This window comes from Ipomoea nil, unplaced genomic scaffold, assembly GCF_001879475.1.
Source record: "Ipomoea nil cultivar Tokyo-kokei standard unplaced genomic scaffold, Asagao_1.1 scaffold2805, whole genome shotgun sequence".
Lineage (NCBI taxonomy): Eukaryota > Viridiplantae > Streptophyta > Magnoliopsida > Solanales > Convolvulaceae > Ipomoea > Ipomoea nil.
In genome coordinates this window covers 3,821,165-3,841,572 of record NW_017619233.1, presented here as the reverse complement: position 1 = coordinate 3,841,572, position 20,408 = coordinate 3,821,165, and the positions used below count along the sequence as shown (strand labels likewise).

Genomic DNA, 20,408 nt, shown 5'->3' with positions numbered 1-20,408 from the left:
GACCAATTAATTCAATTCCGAAACATTCATACAAACCTTCAACGTTAAAATTTGCACTATCGAATATGAAACAAATTATAATTCATATATTATAACGAATACATTCCGTGCATCGCACGAGTGCAAATACTAGTTAGTATATTAAAAAGAAAAAATTTGTTTTCAAAAAAATAAAAATAAAAATTTCACTTTTGGTCCTTTGACTATTGTACATGTATCAAATTTGGTCTTTGACTATTAATATTTTCAAATTAGGTGCATGACTATATAATTTGTATAACATTTAGTCCTTGACTACTAATATTTTCAAATTAGGTGCATGAATGTAATTTGTATCACATTTAGTCCTACCATTCAATTTTTCGACTAACTATTGCCTGAATTTCAACAAGAAAAATAATATGCTCTAATTAAAAGGGTATTTCTGGCTAACTATTGCCAAAAAAATTATTTTTCTCATTGAAATTTTGGCAATAGTTGACCCGAAACTTCGCCAGAAAATTGGATGGCATGACCAAATTTGATACAAATTACATAATCATGCACCTAATTTGAAAATATTAATAGTCAATGATCAAATGTGATACAAATTACATAGTCATGTACCTAATTTGAAAATATTAATAGTCAAGGATCAAATGTGATACAAATTACATAATCATGCATCTAGGGTCCGTTTGGAGAGCGAAAATGACTTCTGGAAAATGAGTCATTTTCTTTTCCTGTGTTTGGCTGCACAATGGAAAACTGTCTTTTGGTGTTTCTGAAAATGATGTAGAATTGTATAATTAAACATTTTATATAATTAATTATTTTGTTTAAAATATATAAAATTTACAATAATATTATGAATAATAATATTTATTTTTAAAATCAAATAATATTATTTATTAAGAAAGTCAAATGCTCTTGAAGTGAAGAAATGAAGAAGTCAACATCCGGAAAATGACTTTCCCTTTTTTAAAGGGGAAGTTGTTTTCCTTAAAAATAGGCTCATTTTCCATTGACCAGTACCTCATTTTCAGTTGACTTCAAATTTTCCTTCTTTCCAAACATTGGAAACCCGGAAAATGATTTCTGGAAATCATTTTCCGGGTTTCCAAACACACCCCTAATTTAAAATTATTGTAAGTGAAAAATAAATTGTGTAGAATATTAATTAGCAATATATTTGTCAAGTTAATTTTATAATTTAAGTTAGTATGTATGTATTGGTCTACATTAATATACTAGTCTTTTCTATGCGCGATGCGCAAAAACATATGCCCAATATTTATATATTTTTTTAAATAACTAACAAATCCTTACTAATTAAAATTATATGAAATCGAATTTATTTATCATAATAATTCATTATATAATGTCAACAAATATTATTATCATTAAAGAATATAAGAAAATATATGATGGATGCATGTGCATGGTAACAATAATGGAAAAGATAATGGAAGTTATAACGGTAGGGGTATTTTTGTCCAAAAAATTATATAGTACAACTCTAAAAGCACAATGTACAAAATGATTAGCATTAAAAACATGGACATAAATGAGGGATATAACTTTGATTGGGACTTATTATGTTTTTAGATATAATTAATTATGCCTGAAGTCTCAGATTAATTATGTGAAGTTATAAAAGTGGTTGGAGTTTTTTCAAACAAGAATTTGTTAGTGATCAGATTTTTCAGGTTAAGGTTTGATTAATTGTCTCTCCATGATTCAAGGAGATAGATCTTCCTGCAACAATATTTCAAAGTTTCAGAGTTATGTTACAAGTCTAAATAGTGAGTGAATCTCCAGAGAAGTTGAAGCTGAAAATATACAGAAAAAGAAAACTGCTATTTACGCAATTTTCCCTGCTGTTTTAATATGCAAAGTCTGTAAATTTAATTCATGTTTATTTTAGTTTATTAGATGGCAATCCAGTATATATGTTTGAAGTAATCTGATATTATTTAGAGGAGTGGAAGTCTCGTTCATCGGTCCAGGAAATGTGAAGAAGTTGTGTGAAAGATTAGGCTATAACTATAGTATGGAAATCTGTTGAACTGTGTATCATCTGTGATCATCTAGTGGAATTGAGTTTCACATTGTGTGACTTCGCAAACCTAGGAGAAATTCTCTGAACGGTGTAAACATATTCGGGTTCATTTATTTTTCCTGCAATATTTTTATTATATATTTTGTTTCTAATACAGAACTAAATACATATAATCAATTTGATTAAAAATAAAGTAGGAACCAGTTAGAAATTTACCTGCATTCAAGACTCACAAATTAACAAATATTGATAGTCAAGCACCAAATTTAATATATATACAATAGTCAATGAATCAAAAGTGATTTTTTTTATTATTATTATTAAAAGTGAACATTTATTCATGCTCCGTAGTATAATTTGCCGTTGGCACAATAGAAGTTGTGGCGGTGAAAATTGTTTGAATTTACTAATATATATGTCACATTTTGAAAATTGAGGGGAAACATTTACACCACTAATAATTCAAGGTGACATTGATAATTGACATATTTGTGAAGGACATAAATTACAAATTTTCCCTTTAAAATATGTCTCTATTGAGAATTAAGATATGTACAAGGAGCTTTCTATTGCATCTAAACATTCACATAGGCCTGTTTGGTAAATGGCTGTTAGCTGTTAGCTGATTGGCTGATTGAGTTAAGTAGAGGGTATAACTAGTTGATAACATTAGTTGATTGTAGAAAATTTTTTGGTAAATTAGCTGTTAGCTGTTTGGTATAATTTTATTTTTTTTTCAAAAAGCTAATTGAAAACTTTGCTTTGAGTAGCTTTTTGAATTTACAAAAAGCTAATTAACCAAATACTTATATTAATTTTTACCAAATTAAAGAACTAATAATTGTCAAAAAAGCCAAAATTGACCTATAAGCTAATTATTGTACCAAACAAGGCCATAACCTTTCGTTATATTTGAGTAATACCACACATTAGTACATGCACCTTTTCTATATACAAATATAACATTTACAATATTAATCATTGGAAAAAAAAAAAAAAAAAAAACCTCCGCTTTTGATTATTTTCATCATTGAGTTTAATTAGCTTAATAATCAAAATGAATTGGTTCATCATGTTAATAAGGATATGAACAAACAGTAGACAATACATATGGCTGAAAAGGTTTCCTAATTGGTCCTGCTGGAAAATGTTTTGAAAGATTCTCAATAAATCAAACTATTCGTTCGATCCTTTTCTAGACAGTATCATTGTTGGGAATATTTGGTCGATCAGATCATCAGATTGCAGTGAATACTATATTACAAATCATATATTGGGCGGCGTACGTATGAACTCTTACTAAATGAACAAAACAAATGATAGCTACATTTTTTTTTTCTAAATATATCTTTAAATATTTTTGTATTTACGTATATGATACCAATTGATTGATTTTTTTATTTGACATATATATATAGGATTTTTTTTTTTATTTGACATATATGTGTGTGTGAATAATTGCACCGTTGTGTTTGGGTTGTGAAAACTCATAGTCCTAACCCTGTGATATAAATCATCAATGTCATATTAGCATGGAGTACTCCTCTTCTTCCAACCGGGGTTTGAAACCAAACTCCTTCACTAGGCGCCCAGGTGTGAAGGTGTGGTGAGATGAGAGTCATTGATCTTGTCTAAATCAACGTCCAGGATTAACAATGATTTAAAAAATGCGGTGGCAATTTAGTCATTTTCCATATGGGTCAAACTTATGGTGTGTAGGCCAAGTTTTGTGTTTAAGGTGCGTATGTTTTGTGCTTAAAGTGTGTCGTCCTCCTTCTTAATGTGTGTTGTTTCTGTGCTTAAGGTGCATCACTTATGCAGTTGAGAACTTAAGGTGCGTAGATTTTGTTCTTAAGGTGCGTCACTTATTAGTTTGAGAACTTAAGGTGTTTTTTTTTGTTAAAACTTAAGGTGCGTTGTTCTAGACCTTTAGGTGTGTATTTTCATAGTTTAAGGTGTGTCCTTTCAACACTTAATGTGCGTCCTTCCAACACTTAATATGCGTCATTTTTATACATAAATTGTGTGTTTGTACTACTTAAAGTGCGTCTTTGTAACACTTAAGGTACACCATTTTGAGCCCTCTCTCCAGATTTTCTAATTAAAAAAAAAAACCTATTATTATTGTTATTGCCTCCCTCGATAATGATGACAGGGTTGATGAGTTGTATTATATATAATCTATTTTAGCTTTAATTTTTATCATAGGTCCTCTTACTGTTCTTGTTACGGACTCACAACTATACTATATATCTAGTTTCTTAGGAGACTAATTTAAGTGATAGCTAAACAAAACTCAATTTCTTACCATTCTTTTAAGGAATGCAACGGAGATTACAACTATGGCTAGAGATGCTCGATCACATGTTTCTGCTATCAATATTAGATTAATATTTTGTGTTTTACGTGTATAATACATGTATTGAATTGTATATTTCTAGCAAAATAATTGTGTAACTCATGAGTGTCTAAAAAGCATTTCATCAAACACATTACTCTTGACATCCTATACTTTCCTTTACCCAAATGTGAAGTATGGTTAATTATCCCCTTGAGTGTAGATTAGGTAATCACTTTCTAATCAGAACTCAATCATGTTAATTAACATCATCAAAGTCAAGTCTCATCTCCCTTAGCTTACCCAACCAATTTAAAGTCACATCCCCATGAACTTAATAATCTACATCCCTATTGATTTTAATTTCCCATGGAAATTTTCCTAACTTAATTAGGTTTTTAGCAAGGTAGCATTGATGATGAAGCACTAAGGATTTGAGCATGCACTCTCTTCCCCCTTCACTATGGTTATTTTCCCATATGGTTTTTCCTACCAAAGTTTTTAACAAGGCTAAGAGTTCATCTATATGGTAATTAGTCCATAAGAAGTGTTATAGAACACAATAACTTAATTGTAGCTCAAGTGGATGGAGATCGGATTCAATTACTTAAGTTATAGAGATCTTATAGGCTCTTTATTTTACGCACTCTATTATATATTTAATATATATATATATATATATATATATATATATATATATATATATATATATATATATATATCAATCACATCACCTAACAAAATGATACAATAATTCATGCCGAAAAATATCTCAATTCACAATAAGAATAAATTTATTTAACAAGCCAAACACCTCGTGCTCAGATGACACATCTATAGCTCACTATTCTTGAGGGAAGGTCACAAGATCGATGACACATCTCTAGCAGAAAGTATAAAACAGATACTATCTTATAATAAAGTCAATAAATTACTATTCTATCCCCGCAATAATATGCGGCTTTAGGAAAAACAATGTATCGTGTTGTGGCATACTGCAGATTCAGTTAATTAATTTAGTTCCATGTATCATGCATGTTCAAATATTATTTTCATTGTAACACACGAGTGTGTATATATATGTATTATTCTTCTGATCTTATCATGTAGAAACAAAATGTGCAGTGGCCTCATGGACCCTGTCTCTCATCATATCCACACTTTACCTACATACGCAAACACCATTATGCATGCATGGGACTAACATTATAATAATAATAATAATATTGGTCTAACATCCCATTATTGTACGTGCTTCATTGAGAAGAATATATGAATCTGGTCCGACATTGCTTTTAAGGCTTCTTTAACAGACAACGGATTATGGCGTCTTAGGATTTCTGCAACGTAACGTCCCAAAGTCAGGATAATTTATTTCGGCAATTATGTATGTCTGCTGAAAGTGAATATAATGCCATGATATATGGTACATGGTGGCGGACATGTGGGGTTACTTAGTTGCTTCTACCAGAAAAAGAACTCTTGGTGGAATCTTCTCCTTGTTTTCTTCTTCTCGTTTGTTGTCTCTTAACAACATAAATTAATCATGAAATGTTAGTTTAGTTAATTGATTCAAATATCAACTTGGTAGTATTTGCCTCTCAAGTTGTTCGTCGCGCACTGCCCAAGCAAAGTTATGGATGATAAGGTTGATCCGTTAATGTGTCCAATATTTAGGCGCGCGCGCGCACACACACACATATATATATATATATATATATAAAATTCAGTGGGGTGTCTTCCGGTTGTGCAATTAAATCTGAGCTGATCTAGCCTAAATCAACATTCAGGATTAACAATGATTAAAAAAAAATGCGGTGACAATTTGATCATTTTGCATCTAGGTCAAATTTAAGGTGCGTGATTTTCCTTCTTAAGGTGCGTGGTTTTTGTACCGTGTGGCTTAAGGTGCGTCAATTGTTGGAAAATTAATTAAGTGCGTCGATCTAAAGCTTTAGGTGCGTGGTTTGTGTGCTTAAGGTGCGTCAATTGTGGAAACTTAAGGTGCGTCGGCTTAAAACTTTAGGTGCGTGATTTGTATGCTTAAGGTGTGCCATTTTAAAACTTTAGGTGCGTGTGCGTGGTTTGTGTACTTAAGGTGCATCATTTTAATAATTAAAGTGTGTCGTTTTGTGTTAACCGCACGAGAAGTTATCTCCGCACCAGAACTCATTCATATATATATAAATATAAATATATATATATATATATATATATATATATATATATATATATATATATATATATATATATATATATATATTGATACTGCTAATTATATGTAAGCAATATAGAATAACACGAGACCAATTAAAGCAAGTAAAATCTTTATTGATCACGGTAAAGGCCCTAAGTACAATCTACTTGGTTGTTCTGAGTACCGACTGAGTGCGGTCGGGATTCTCTAACAACAACCTATCGATCGTCAAAAAGGTCCCTTACACTGTAGCTACTGTGGGTATTTATAGCCGCTATGTCGGGGACAGGATTCCAGCCGTTCGGCATGTCCTCCACGTAGCCACCACGTGTCATCCTCCCGGGTGCCCTGCCTGTCGATGTAAAGAGCCGCCACGTGTCCTTCGTCAGCTCTTTCGCCAAAGGGCTACCGCTCGGTGGTCGACACCGTCGCTCGGGCAACTCCGGTCGGTCTACGACCGGGTTCTTCTCGTGGAGCCCGACCTGTTACCTGCAAAGACAAGGAGAAAGAGACAAAGGCTCCTCGGTCGTGGTGAAGCTATGTCGGTCGGGATATTCCCTACCAAGAGCCCCCCAGCCCGGGCCTTTTTGATCAGTCGGGAAAAAACGGGACGGGATGAAGAAGCCCAACCGTCAGCTACCAAGCCGACCTGCCAGCTGTCATTCCCTCCTACGCCACGTGTCGGCCTCTGCCGGCCTCGGCGATCCCATCCGTCGCCTCGGATTCAGCGCGGGTCGTGTCAGGCAAGTTGGCCCATTTCCCGCCTAAATGCCCTCCTATAAATAGGCCCTTGAGGCCCTCATTTGAACTTTCCTCATTCTTTTGCTTCAGTCGGTATCCTCTAAGAATCCCGAGCAGAGCATCTCAGCAAGGCGATCAAGCAAAGCAAAACTTCAGATCCTCTTCCAAGTTTCTTCACTCGGTAAGCTCCTAGTTCCTTACTCTTTCTTTATTCTTCACTTAGCGTAGAAGTAGGATAGCACTAACTTCGAGCTAACTCCCCGAACCCTATACTAACTCCCGACCGACCTTTAGGTAGAACTATGTCGGACTCGGATAGCCAAAACGCATCGATCGCGGATTACGACGAGGAGGTCGAGCACCTCAGCGACGAGGAGGTGGACATCATGTCCTACTCCCCCGAAGCTACCAGCCGACCGGGTCCTTCTCCCGAGCGGGCCGCCGCACAAGACACGTCGTCCAGCTCATCCGGGTCGTCGAGCTCCGGCTCAAGCGGATCGGGGAGCTTCGACGAGGAAGAAGAAGAAGGAACCACGTCGGGGAGACAAGGATCCCCGACCGAAGGCGTTAGGGAAACGCCCACTCGGGTGGTTGGGGACCACCCCAGTCCGGCTCCCGAGCCGACCGAAGAGGACACGGCCGGGCCAGCCGCCCCAGCTGTCGCGGAGTTCGAGTTCTTGAACAGCGAGAACGTCGAACAGCAAATGAGCCAGCTCACCAAGGGCGAGGCGGCTAGGATTGCCGAAAGGCTCATGGGTCGGGTAGAATTTGACACGAGCCGGCAGCTGGGGAACGTCATCGATCGGCATCGGGGCAAATGGATCGGGATGCACTACGACTCCCTGATGGCCCCGATCGCCATTCCCTTCACCCCCCTCCTGAATGCCTTCTTGGCCTACTACCGGGTCGTCCCGGCCCAGATCTGCCCTAATGCGCACCGGATCATCGCCTGCTTCCCGCAGATATGCGCTCGGCACGAAGCCGCCTGCACGATGGAGCTGTTCAACTTCATCTACCAGGTCAAAGTCCTCCCGGGCAACTATGGAGGCGGGTTCCTGATGTTGCAGTCCCGGGCCGATATGTGCGCGATCAAAGGACTGCCCGGGAACAATAGGGGGTGGAAGAATAGGATCTTCTCCCTCAAATACGACCCTTGGATCCTCCCGGTTGATCGCGCTTGGAGCACCCACTTTCGGAAACAAGTGGTGCCGGTCGAGACGCAAGCGCTGAGGGACACGGTCAGCCGGATTTCGAGCGAGGTGCACGAATACACAATCTTCCGGACGGCTGAAAGCCTCGAGGCGGCTCAACTCCCGCCCCCCACCTACGAGCTGCCGGAGAAGTATCTGCCCGTGCCGATGGGCGTGACGGTCGCCAAACCTGCGAGGCGAACGAAGAAAGGTTTAACTCGAGCTAAACCCCCCGCCCCCCCCCGACTCATTTTTATGCCTCGACCACACTAACGATCTTCTTTGTTTTGCAGCTATGGCGGACTTTGGTGATGAAGAGGCCCCCCTTTCCCCGCCCGCCAAGATCTCCCTTGGCGGCAAGAAGAAGGCCAAGGCGAAGCCGGCCGGGGAGAAGGAGATCCCCTTGGCCCGACCACTGAGCGCCTCGACGGTGACGACGGGCGAGGGCTTCGTCGTCGAGCAGCCTGACGTCCTGGTCACCCGGGTAGAGGTCGCCCGGGGAAAGGAGAAGGTCGCCGACCAGGGCGCGACCGAGGTGGGCAGCCTGAAGCGCCGCCGTGAGCAGCGCAGCCCGAGCCCTTCGGTCGGGCGAGAAAGGGACTCGGCGTCCATGCTGGCCCGGATCGGCAACGCCGCGCCGGCCAAGGAGGATTTGGGGAAGATGACCCCGACCCAAGTGGCCGAGCGGATCGGCCACGACCTGGCCGAGGTAAACTTTTCTCAATTAACAGCTTTTTTGCTCAAGTGCTTTCGTTCGGGCTGATCCCGAACGTCTTTTGTTTTGCAGATATCCCGGGCCGCCCAGCTCTTACAAGGTCGAGCCATGCTGGCCGAGGAAGCTGATCACCACAAGAAGACGGCCGCCCATCGCTTGAAGGAGATCAAGGACCTCCAAGCCGAGTTGGAGAAGACCCAAAAGGCCCTGAAGAAGGGCGACGAGGAGCGGGTTCTTGCCGAGAAGGTCGCCAGCCGGGCGATCGGAGAAGCCAAGGAGCTGAAGGCTCAGCTCGAGAATCCGAGCGAGCTGGCGCGGGCAGCCTTCAAAGACAGGGAGTTGGGCTCGGCCTTCCTCACCGCAGCCCGGGGAACAGAGATCGGGGAAGAGCTGATCGTCTCTTTCGGTCGCTGGGGCTTTACGGCCGGGAAGCGGAAGATGCTTGAACGAGTCCGTTCCCGGTTGGAGCAGGCTCTAGACGGGGAAGACCTTCAGCTGGTCCTCTCGGCATTGCCCCCGGACCTAGCCGATCCCGGTCCCTCTCCCTTCGCCCCAAAAGCCAAGGCGTCTGAAGCCGGGGCATCAACGGCGGCCACCCCGAGCGGAAAGGAACCGGCTGCCGGAGCTCGGGAGATGAAGAAGTAAAATAGGCTCCTTTCTTCTTCTTCTTTTTGTAAAGGACCCTTGATCGGGAGCCCGGTCCCGAATTGTACCGGGCAACTTTTTGTTTGTTAATAAAATTTGTTTTTGCTCTAACTCGCGTTATTCGTTCTTTCTTTTCGCACTTTTATCTTTAATCGCGTAAATGCTGATCCTTAATGCTCGACCTCGCGGCCTTGTGGCCCGATCTTGCACTGCTTCGACCCACTCGACGCCCGACCTTACGACCTTATGGCCTGGTCATGCGTTTGATATTTCGACGTCGAATCTGGCCAACCGATCGGGTGTACCCGATCCCCGGGCCTTTGTCGAAAAAATTTTGAAAGCAAGCCTCTACGGTCGGGATGTAACCGAGCGACGGGCCTGCGAATACTTCCTTTTGAAAGCAAGCCTCTACGGTCGGGATGTAACCGAGCGACGGGCCTGCGAATACTTCCTTATCCCAGCCCCCACACTATTGTGCGCTCGAGGCACGAGTGGGTGCAATAGTGGACAGAAGTTGGACGGATCGGGGGATAATGCTGACAGCTCCTGGCTTCCCCGATCAATGGCGGGACTCGAATGTCCGCCGATGTGGAGCGCATCTGACCGGTCAATAGATTCGCCCGGTCGGTGTAGCTTGAAGATAAATTAATCATCGATCGTATATACATTAAACTTTCCCGCTCGCAGGCGGTTGAATTAATTTTACAACCATAAATTTACATAGAAATGACGACCGGGGCTAACTCGCAGGTCAAGCCCCCACTTCGTCTAGGAAGTACAAAAAATAGGCTAATGCCTAAAAAGAATGAGGTGCTCGGAATTCCAAGTCCCCTCGAGTAGCCGACCAGTCGTTGTCTCTAGTCGGTATGTACCCGGCCGTATGACAGCGTTGATGATGTACGGCCCTTCCCAGTTCTGAGCTAACTTTCCGCCCTCTAGAGGTTGACTGGCCTCCCTTCGTCGTAGAACGTAGTCTCCGACCTGAAAGTAACGAGGGTTGACCCGAACATCTTTAGAACTCTTGACGCGCTTGTGATATTCGGCCATGCGTCGAGCAGCTAGCTCTCTTTTTTCTTCGACCCCATCGAGATCCACTGCCATGGCATGTTCATTTTCCTCGGCGTTGTAGGTTCTTTCTCGATCGGTTGGGATCCAAGCCTCGATCGGGAGTCGGGCTTCCGCTCCATAAACCAAGGCGAAAGGGGTCTCCAAAGTAGCTTCCCTCGGGGTCGTCCGATAAGTCCATAAGACATATGGCAACTCATCGGCCCAACTACGACCGGCCGAGTGTAACTTCTTTTTCAGACCTTCCAATATCGTCCGGTTAGCATTCTCCACTTGTCCATTTCCCTGTGGGTAAGCGACCGACGACCGGACGTGAGTCGTCCCGATCGTGGCCAAGAAATTCTGGAAGTATTGGCTTACGAATTGGCGGCCGTTGTCGCTAATGAGATGCACGGGTACGCCAAAACGGGAAATGACATTGCGCCAAAGGAAGCGAGCACACTGCTGAGATGTGATCGTGGCTAAGGGCTCGGCTTCTATCCACTAGGAGAAGTAATCTATGGCGACGATCACGAACTTTCTCCGACCGGAGAGCTGAGGGAAGGGGCCCAAGATGTCTACCCCCCACCTAGCGAAAGGGATTGCGGTCGTGACTGGCTGGTAGAACGTTGCCGGTCGTCCAGGCATCCGGGCGTACAGTTGGCACGTCTCACATTCCCGAGCCAACTTTTCACAGTCTAGCTGGAGGGACGGCCAATAGTACCCGATCAACATGATACAACGGGCCAGGGATCGACCTCCTTGATGTGAAGAGCAAATTCCCGAGTGTAGCTCCTTCATGACCAACTCAGCCTCAAATGCGGTCAAGCAACGCATGAGGGGGCCTCCATACGATCGCCTATACAGGCGACCGTCCAAGACTTGGAACCTTGGGGCTCTTAGCTTGGCCTTCCGAGCACGCTGCGGGTCGTCGGGGAGGCGATCGTGCTCGAGATACTCCTTCAGATCGGTGATCCAACTGTCATCTACCGGTTGGATGGGATTGACCGGCAGACGGTGAATACTGTGTCTTGGGATCACCAAGATCCGAGCTATCCTCGACATGTGTTCCGGGGCGTCTTGGGCCAGTTTGGATAAGATATCCGCATCGGCGTTATCCAACCGGGGTATGTGTCGGACGGTATACCCCCGGAACTGAGCGAGCTTTTCCATGGCAAGGTCTCGGTACAATTGCAAACGCTCACCATTGACTTCATAGTCCCCGAGGACTTGCCCGACCACGAGCGCAGACTCTGTTTGGGCTCGGATGTATTCAGCCCCCAAGTCCCGAGCGCATTGCAAGCCATTAACGAATGCTTCGTACTCGGCTTCGTTGTTGGTCGGGTGGAACTGGTACATAAGAGCAAAATAGATCTTGAATCCTTCCGGGCTCGTGACCACCACTCCTCCTCCGGCCCCTTTTTTGCTACTCGACCCATCTGTAGCCAGCGACCACCACTCCGCCTCGGGATCCGCAACCTCAGGAGGCCGGGTATCCCGGGCGGTGCACTCAACCAAGAAATCCGCAAGAGCTTGACCTTTAATAGCGGGTCTTGGTCGGTATTCGATCGCGTACTGGATCAACATTAACGCCCATTTGACTAGGCGACCTGATGATGAAGCAGTTCGGAGGACTGGCCCGATCGGCTGATCGGTCAACACGCGAATTGCTCGACCTTGGAAGTAGGGGGCCAACTTCTTTGCAGCAATGTATAAGGCATAGACGACCTTCTCTAGCCGGGAGTACCGGAGCTCGGGACCATGTAGCGCGTGGCTTACATAGTACACCGGTCGCTGGACCCCTTCCGGATCGGTTCGGCACAACACTGCGCTTACTGCGCGATCGGACACGGCGAGGTACACGTCTAGCTCTTCCCCGAGCTCAGGCTTTGAGAGCACGATCGGTGACATGAGGTATTCCTTCAGCTCATCAAAAGCCGCTCGACATTCTTCGTCCCAGACGAATCCATTAACTTTTCGCAATACCTTGAAGAAAGGTAAAGCGCGCTCGGCTAGCTTGGAGAGGAACCGGCTGAGGGCTGCCAGCCGACCGGTCAATTGCTGGACTTCCCGAACGGTGGAAGGTGGCTACATGTCCAGAATCGCTTTTACTTTGGCCGGGTTGGGCTCGATTCCTCTCTTGGTCATCATATAGCCGAGGAACTTGCCGGTCTGAACCGCGAATGTGCACTTGGTCGGGTTCAGCCGCAACTGGTACTTCCTCATGATCTGGAAGCACTCCCGGAGGTCCCGAGTGTGGTCGGACCGGTCCCGACTCTTGACCAGCATATCATCGATGTAAGCCTCCATCGTTCGGCCCAGTAGATCAGCAAAGAGCATGTTGACCATCCTTTGGTAGGTCGCTCCTGCGTTTCGGAGGCCGAACGGCATCACTCGGTAACAATACAGCCCATCCGGGGTCACGAAGGCTGTCTTGCTCTCGTCTTCATGGTGCATCATGATCTGATGGTATCCCTTAAAGGCATCCATGAAGCTCATTAACTCGGCCCCAGCCGTCTCGTCGACCATCTGATGAATGCTCGGTAGAGGATACGGGTCGAGCGGACAGGCATTGTTGAGGTCCGTAAAGTCGATGCACATCCTCCATGCTGGGGGCTTAGGAACAAGAACAATATTTGTCACCCACTCAGGATAGACCACCGGACGGATATGGTCGATCGCCGCCATCTTTTTGACTTCCTCTCTTACAAACTCGCGGCGATCGGAGGAAAGGTGTCGTGTCTTTTGCACGACCGGCTTAGCTGCGGGATCGACGGCCAATTTGTGACAAATGACCGACCGATCGATCCCGGGCATGTCTTCAGGCCCCCATGCAAAGATATCTGCATACTCCCGGAGCACGGCCAGAACTTCCGCTCGGATCTCGGGGGTGAGGGCTCGTCCAATCTTTATCTTTCTGTCCGGGCGGTCCTCGGACAGGGGAACTTCTTCAATTTCTTCGGAAGGCTCAGGCTGCTCCTTCCGTTCGTTAGCCTCCTCTTTGGCTATGGTGTTCACCCGGGAAGACGGACCGGAGTCACGTCTATTGACCGCTCGGGTGTAACACTTCCGGGCGGATTGGACATCGCCACGGACCACGCCGACCCCGCTAGGGGTGGGGAATTTCATGCACAGGTGGGGCATAGAAATTATCCCACCGATCTTCATAATGGCGGGTCGGCCCAAGATAATGTTGTGGACGCAATGGAGGTTGACCACAACAAATTCCAGCTCCGTTTGGATCGACTTTGGAGGCGTGCCGATCTCGACCGGGAGCGTTATTTTTCGCTCGGGGTAGATAAGAACCCCGGTAAATCCCGACAGTGGTACACCGACCGGAGTCAGCTCCTTCCTGTCAAGGCCAAGCTTCTCAAACACGTCCCAGTATAGGACGTTCACACTACTGCCCGTGTCAACCATAACCCTCTGGACATCCGTCCCCTTAACGTCAATCGTGACCACGAGCGCCTCCATGCCGTGATCACTGCTGGTAGGTTGGTCCTCGAGGGTGAAGGTTATGGGCTCCATCTTCTGCCTCTTCCCGGTCTCCCGGGAATCCACTACTGCGACCGAGCAATTAGTCCGCAGTCGGGAAGCATCTTCCAGCCCACCAAAAATGACGTGGATGGTAGGCTTTCCGGACGGGCGGCTACCGGATGGAGGGTCAGGGTCCCGTCGGTCATCACGACGATCGTCCCTTCGATCGTCTCTTCGGTCCTGACCCGACCGATCGGAGCGATGATGAGAACGCCTATGGTCTCTCCGATCGGTGTTCCTCTTGTTTTCCTCTCTCTTCCCCACACACTTGTCCAATTTTCCCAAATTGAGCAAATCTTCCAATAATTGGCGCAAGTGGGTACACTCCTCGGTGTCATGCCCGGCGCATCGATGGTAAGCACAATGCTTACTCTTGTCAGGGCCGTCTCGATCGGGATGGGGAAGTTTGATGAGATTGCAGGACTGGGCATATTGCATGGCCTCCGCTGCGGATCGGTTCAAGGCCGTAAACTCGCCATGCCTGGTGCGGGGTCGGGGGTTGTCATCTCCCGATCGATGTTCCGCCCGGCCGGCCGGTTTACGGGACGACGACCCGACCTCCTGCGAGCGCTTGACGGCATTCGCCTCACCTGCGTTGGCATAATCAGCGACCCTTCGTAGGGCCTCCTCATAGGTGGTCGGGGGGTGGAGGATAAAATCCTGGTATAGATACCCCGCCCGGAGGGAGATGTGAAGCATGTGAGTAGCGGTCGCATCGTCCATAGGCTCGACCTCCCCGACCGCCGCTTTCCACTTGATGAGGAAATCGGTCAAGCTTTCCCCTTCTAATTGCTTGGCCTTCTCGAGATACATGTAGGACTTCCTCACCACTTTGGAAGTGATGAACTTCCTCACGAATTTGATCGCCAGGGTCTCAAATTTATCGATCGACCCCGGGGGCAGGGTACGGAACCACTCTGCTGCCCGACCGGTGAGGGTCGAGTAAAAGGCTCTGCACATCACGGCGTCCGAAACGCCCTTCAGCATCATGTTGCTGAAAAAATCATTCACGTGGGCCTCAGGATCTGTCCGACCGTCGTAACTCTTCTCTCCCGAGACCTTTAAGTCGAGCGGGTAAGGCTGAGCCATTACCGCTGCTGTGAAAGGCGTCTGGTGCAGGGTCGATCGGTCGGCCGGGGGTGCTGTGGGATACGCACTCCTGAGCTGCGCAACTTCAGCCTGGAGGTTGTAGAGCAATCCTCGGGTTTCGTTGAGCTCGGCGGCTTGGGCTGTATCCCGAGCGCGTCGTCGTCGGTGAGATCTCGACCCGCTATACCCGGATGAAGCCTCGTGGCTAGCTTCCTGCATTTGTACGTCCTCTTGCCCGCGATTCGGGTCCTGGGGTCCCAAACGCTGGCGCATCTCTGGTCGGAGACGATCGAAAGCTACCGCTCGGGCAACCTCTTCAGGGTCCTCCGCTTGAACGGCCTGAGCTGGTGCCTCCATCGCATCAGCACCCCCCGACCCCAACCGCGAATGAGCCGAGCGTCGAGCCTGGGAAGTGGACTGACGCTGCGGCTCTACTTGTGCGGTCGGTGGTACTGGAGGGGCGGCGGCTGGAGCTGTATAAGCTGGCGTATATGGTGGATAACCAACCGGGGGAGCGTAGCACATTGGTTGGCCTGGCCAGTACCCATACGGTGGAGGTGGGACCGGGTACGGATACTGGGCGGGATACATCATCGGCGGCTGCTGGTACGGCAGACCGGGTGTCGGGTATCCCGGCTGTATGTAATTCACCGGTTGCTGGGCGGCCGGGTATGTATTTGACGGATGCGGTGGTGAGAGGTTGAGGTTGAGGTCCATCGTCTGACCCTGCTGTTGGGTAGCATAGTGGTCAGAGGAGCTCGCCGCATCCGCCTGGTCGTCGGCGAAGTTGTTGTGTGCCCACGGATACATGTTTGTATGGTGATCGGGTGCTCGTCAAGACGTTGGTTTCTTGCACGGGTCCCCACAGACGGCGCCAAAATGATACTGCTAATTATATGTAAGCAATATAGAATAACACGAGACCAATTAAAGCAAGTAAAATCTTTATTGATCACGGTAAAGGCCCTAAGTACAATCTACTTGGTTGTTCTGAGTACCGACTGAGTGCGGTCGGGATTCTCTAACAACAACCTATCGATCGTCAAAAAGGTCCCTTACACTGTAGCTACTGTGGGTATTTATAGCCGCTATGCCGGGGACAGGATTCCAGCCGTTCGGCATGTCCTCCACGTAGCCACCACGTGTCATCCTCCCGGGTGCCCTGCCTGTCGATGTAAAGAGCCGCCACGTGTCCTTCGTCAGCTCTTTCGCCAAAGGGCTACCGCTCGGTGGTCGACACCGTCGCTCGGGCAACTCCGGTCGGTCTACGACCGGGTTCTTCTCGTGGAGCCCGACCTGTTACCTGCAAAGACAAGGAGAAAGAGACAAAGGCTCCTCGGTCGTGGTGAAGCTATGTCGGTCGGGATATTCCCTACCATATATATAGTGAAAGGTTCCCGTGCGGTTGATTAATGTGCGTGAGATTTGTACTCAATGTGCGTGAGTGTTGTGCTTAATGTGCCTGAGATTTGTACTTAATGTGCGTGAATGTGTAAAATGCAGCAGAAAATATGGATGTCAGCTTTTCCCCCATCCCCAGTAGCCATTGCCCCCTCCCTGATGATGATGATGCGGAGGCGGGCTATGGTGGTTAAGAATTATGGGAATAATACAACAGAAATCCACACTTAGCTAGTGTGCAAATTTTGCTGTGCGTGCGTCATCTATATAAACATTCAACTGCACCGAAGGTAGCTGATAATCCAGAATCCATGACCAAATTGAAGGAAGAAGTAACAAGAAGCTTGGGCGTTAATGTGCGTGAATTTTCTGTTCTGCTTCCTTCTGAGCTCTTAATTCTGAACTACTCACGCACATTAAGCACAAATCTCACGCATATTAAGCACAATACTCAGGCACATTAAGTACAAAACTCACGCATATTAACATTACGCACATTAGGTACAAATCTCAGGCACATTAAGCACAACACTCACACACATTAAGTATAAACCTCACACACATTAATCCACCGCACAACTGCACGGGAAGCAACAAATGCACCTGATCCCTTCCCTATATATATATATATATATATATATATATATATATATATATATATATATATATATATATATATATATTGACTGGTATTGTCATCAGTTGTGTATTTATTTACGGTATTACCATCCTTTGTTTTTTCTTTCCACTACACCTTTATTAAAGAGGTGTAGTGAAAAGTAATATTTATATGCTCAATTTTGTAGTAGTGGTTGAATTAAAAGCCTACAGGACCTCGCTTCTAGAATCACAGCAAAGGTAAATCATGCACACACCAATGTTTCGATCCTGCAAATGACACCAATATTTGTTTTACAACCTTTGGACGGTCAATGATTGGCTGACACAACCTGTTAGACATTCAATAATGCAAAGGAAAAGTCCGCATGAACAGCTCAACTGATCATAGAGGTGAAAGTCAGAAAGAATGACCAGATCAAGTCTCACCAGCGGCAATGGGGGGCTCCTTAGGCGCAGTGAGCAAAGATCTAACATTTATGATTCATGTTGAGTTACCATAATTGACCTCCTTCTAGATACTCGGTCCGCCCGAGGTCACTGGTTATTAATTACTTTTAGAATTCAAAGGATGCGAACTCGTAAGTCGTAACACGCCCTTATTTATAGTATTTATACAATTATACATACAACACCCAGCCAAATAAGGAAACGAAATCCCTACAATCATGGCTACAAATCATATCGGTTAATCACCCCTTAATTAGGGATTTATTGCTTACCAAAATTAATATGATTGTCTAGCTAATCTTAAAAAGCAAAGGAATTAAACCAAGAAAGTCATCATCTCCCTAGTATCTTGCCCACAAATGCAGACTTAACGAGTAACTGCCCTCTTGATTGCCTACAATCCCCTACATATATAAATGCTTCCCGTCATCCCCTCATCATTTCCACCCAGCCAGAAATCACAATCCAGTCTGCTGGTTTGAATTTTCTTACCATTCCTCAAGCTTGCCCGGAAATACCAACCAACCTTTGATGTACCAATCAACTTTTTAAGTTCCAACCACCAAGCCCGCACGAGTTTAACTCAATGATTCAGTAAGCAGACAATATTTGGTAGAAGACACCAAGATTCAAACCTCAGCAACGACAGTGTGGAGATTTTGTTCAAAGTAAACAAATTTCTTGTGTGCACGAACACCAAAAATAGTGATCAAAATGATAGACAAATAACAACAACAATATATAACAATTATCCATTGATCATTAATTAATAAAATAAAAGTAAAACAAATAATTCTTTTATGTATAAACTTTGTATTAAAACTAATACAAATGACGTGGAAACGCATCACGTTACACGATTTAGTAATCCTACGTACAGCTGGCACTGCACCCCCAACCAACAGGGTATGTAGGTGACAAATTAATTAAAAACTCCCATGTTCCTACACTAATTTATGTAACCCAAAGTTGGTGATCATCATATATAATGAATCAAGTGTTAGTTGGGTGGAGATCGAAAAAAACAAATTATATGATATTAAGGCGCATTAACATATATATATATATATTTAAATTTTATACAGTAATGGTGCGGAAAGGAGATCCGACCACCGGAGCTGGTCGCCGGCCGCCGGCGGCTAAGCCACGAAGTTTCTGCTCTTTGATGGCCGGATCTTCTAGTAGTAGAACCTTGTCCTTATTGCTCAAACCCACCATGTGCAAGTGTTCATAATCTTCCCTTTCTTTCCCTTTGTACAGAACTCTTTGTTCCTTTGGTTCTAAACCGGTCACCAACGACAACATCATCTTCAGCTCTCCTGAAATATTACAAAAGTCACAACTTCAATTCATTAGACTACCAAACAAATTACTAAAACCCTTTTTTCAAAGGAGTATAAACTTAACTCATTGGTTTAGTAAAGAGTATTTAGAAGAAAGATCAAGATTTGAAACTCCGACAAAAGCAATGTGGGAATTATGCTTAAAGTGAACAGATTTTTTGTACACTGTCATTGTGAGAATTAAATGTTTAAAGTGGACGGAATATTCCTGGTACACACCTACACTAGTGTGGAATTATATGCTTATGACAATGTTTAAAGTGGACGGAATATTCCTGAATTATATGCTTATGACAGATTCGATTCCTTATACACACTGATAGCGAAAGTAGTGTAAAAACAAGGAACCCTGTGGAATTATATGCTTATGACAGATTCGATTCCTTATACACACTGATAGCGAAAGTAGTGTAAAAACAAGGAACCCCCTCACTTTGAGAGGTTGCTCCCACACAATCGCTGATGAGACTCGATCCCTGGTCATTCTTCCAAACTTTCACCTCTATGACCAGTTGAGCTACCCATGCGGGCTTGAGGAGGAATAATTGAAAATATGGATGGAGGCTTACCAAAAGTTGAGGTGGATTGGATGGAGATATTATGGCATTGCGAGACGGTTGAGACTCTGAGCGTGATAATCTCTTCAGCTTTATCTACACATTCTCTCTTTTGGACAAGCATGCCGCCGGGGCGAAGTTCCCATTTGATTTCACCGCCGCTCACGGTGGCGTTGGCTGCGGCGGCGCTGCCACTTGCTGCTGACTTTGATGAGTTGGTTCTGGAGAACTTCTTTGACCTTAGTTTCATCATCTTCAATACAATTGAATTGATAGCTATTCGATATCTTTCCTTCAAATTCCAATTTTTCTTTCTGATCTCTTCCTGAAAACTACTTTTGGTGGAAGGTGGTGCACTTATTAGCTGCTTATATAAAGTTGAGGTCATGGATAAGGACAAAACAGCTACCAATACTAAGAAACAATAAAATACTAGTCTATGATCTGTTTTCTTTCCAATAAATAAACCGAAGGGGATAATTAGTTTAATTAAATTATGTTT

At 44.9% G+C, this 20,408-nt stretch overlaps 2 protein-coding genes across 2 annotated transcripts; one reads left to right on the top strand and one right to left on the bottom strand.

The window, feature by feature from the left end:
* Positions 1–7,703: 7,703 nt before the first annotated feature.
* LOC109158088 (leucine zipper putative tumor suppressor 2-like) lies at positions 7,704–9,867 on the top strand. The gene is made up of 3 exons (XM_019305908.1): positions 7,704–8,078; positions 9,295–9,426; positions 9,469–9,867. Exons 1-3 carry the CDS (start codon positions 7,704–7,706, stop codon positions 9,865–9,867), a joined length of 906 nt encoding a protein of 301 aa, XP_019161453.1.
* An 8,918-nt stretch (positions 9,868–18,785) lies between these two features.
* On the bottom strand, positions 18,786–20,269 carry LOC109158105 (BAG family molecular chaperone regulator 2-like). The gene is made up of 2 exons (XM_019305925.1): positions 19,919–20,269; positions 18,786–19,325 (listed from the first exon to the last, which is right to left on the bottom strand). Exons 1-2 carry the CDS (start codon positions 20,157–20,159, stop codon positions 19,084–19,086), a joined length of 483 nt encoding a protein of 160 aa, XP_019161470.1. The 5' UTR covers positions 20,160–20,269; the 3' UTR covers positions 18,786–19,083.
* Between the last annotated feature and the right edge of the window lie 139 nt (positions 20,270–20,408).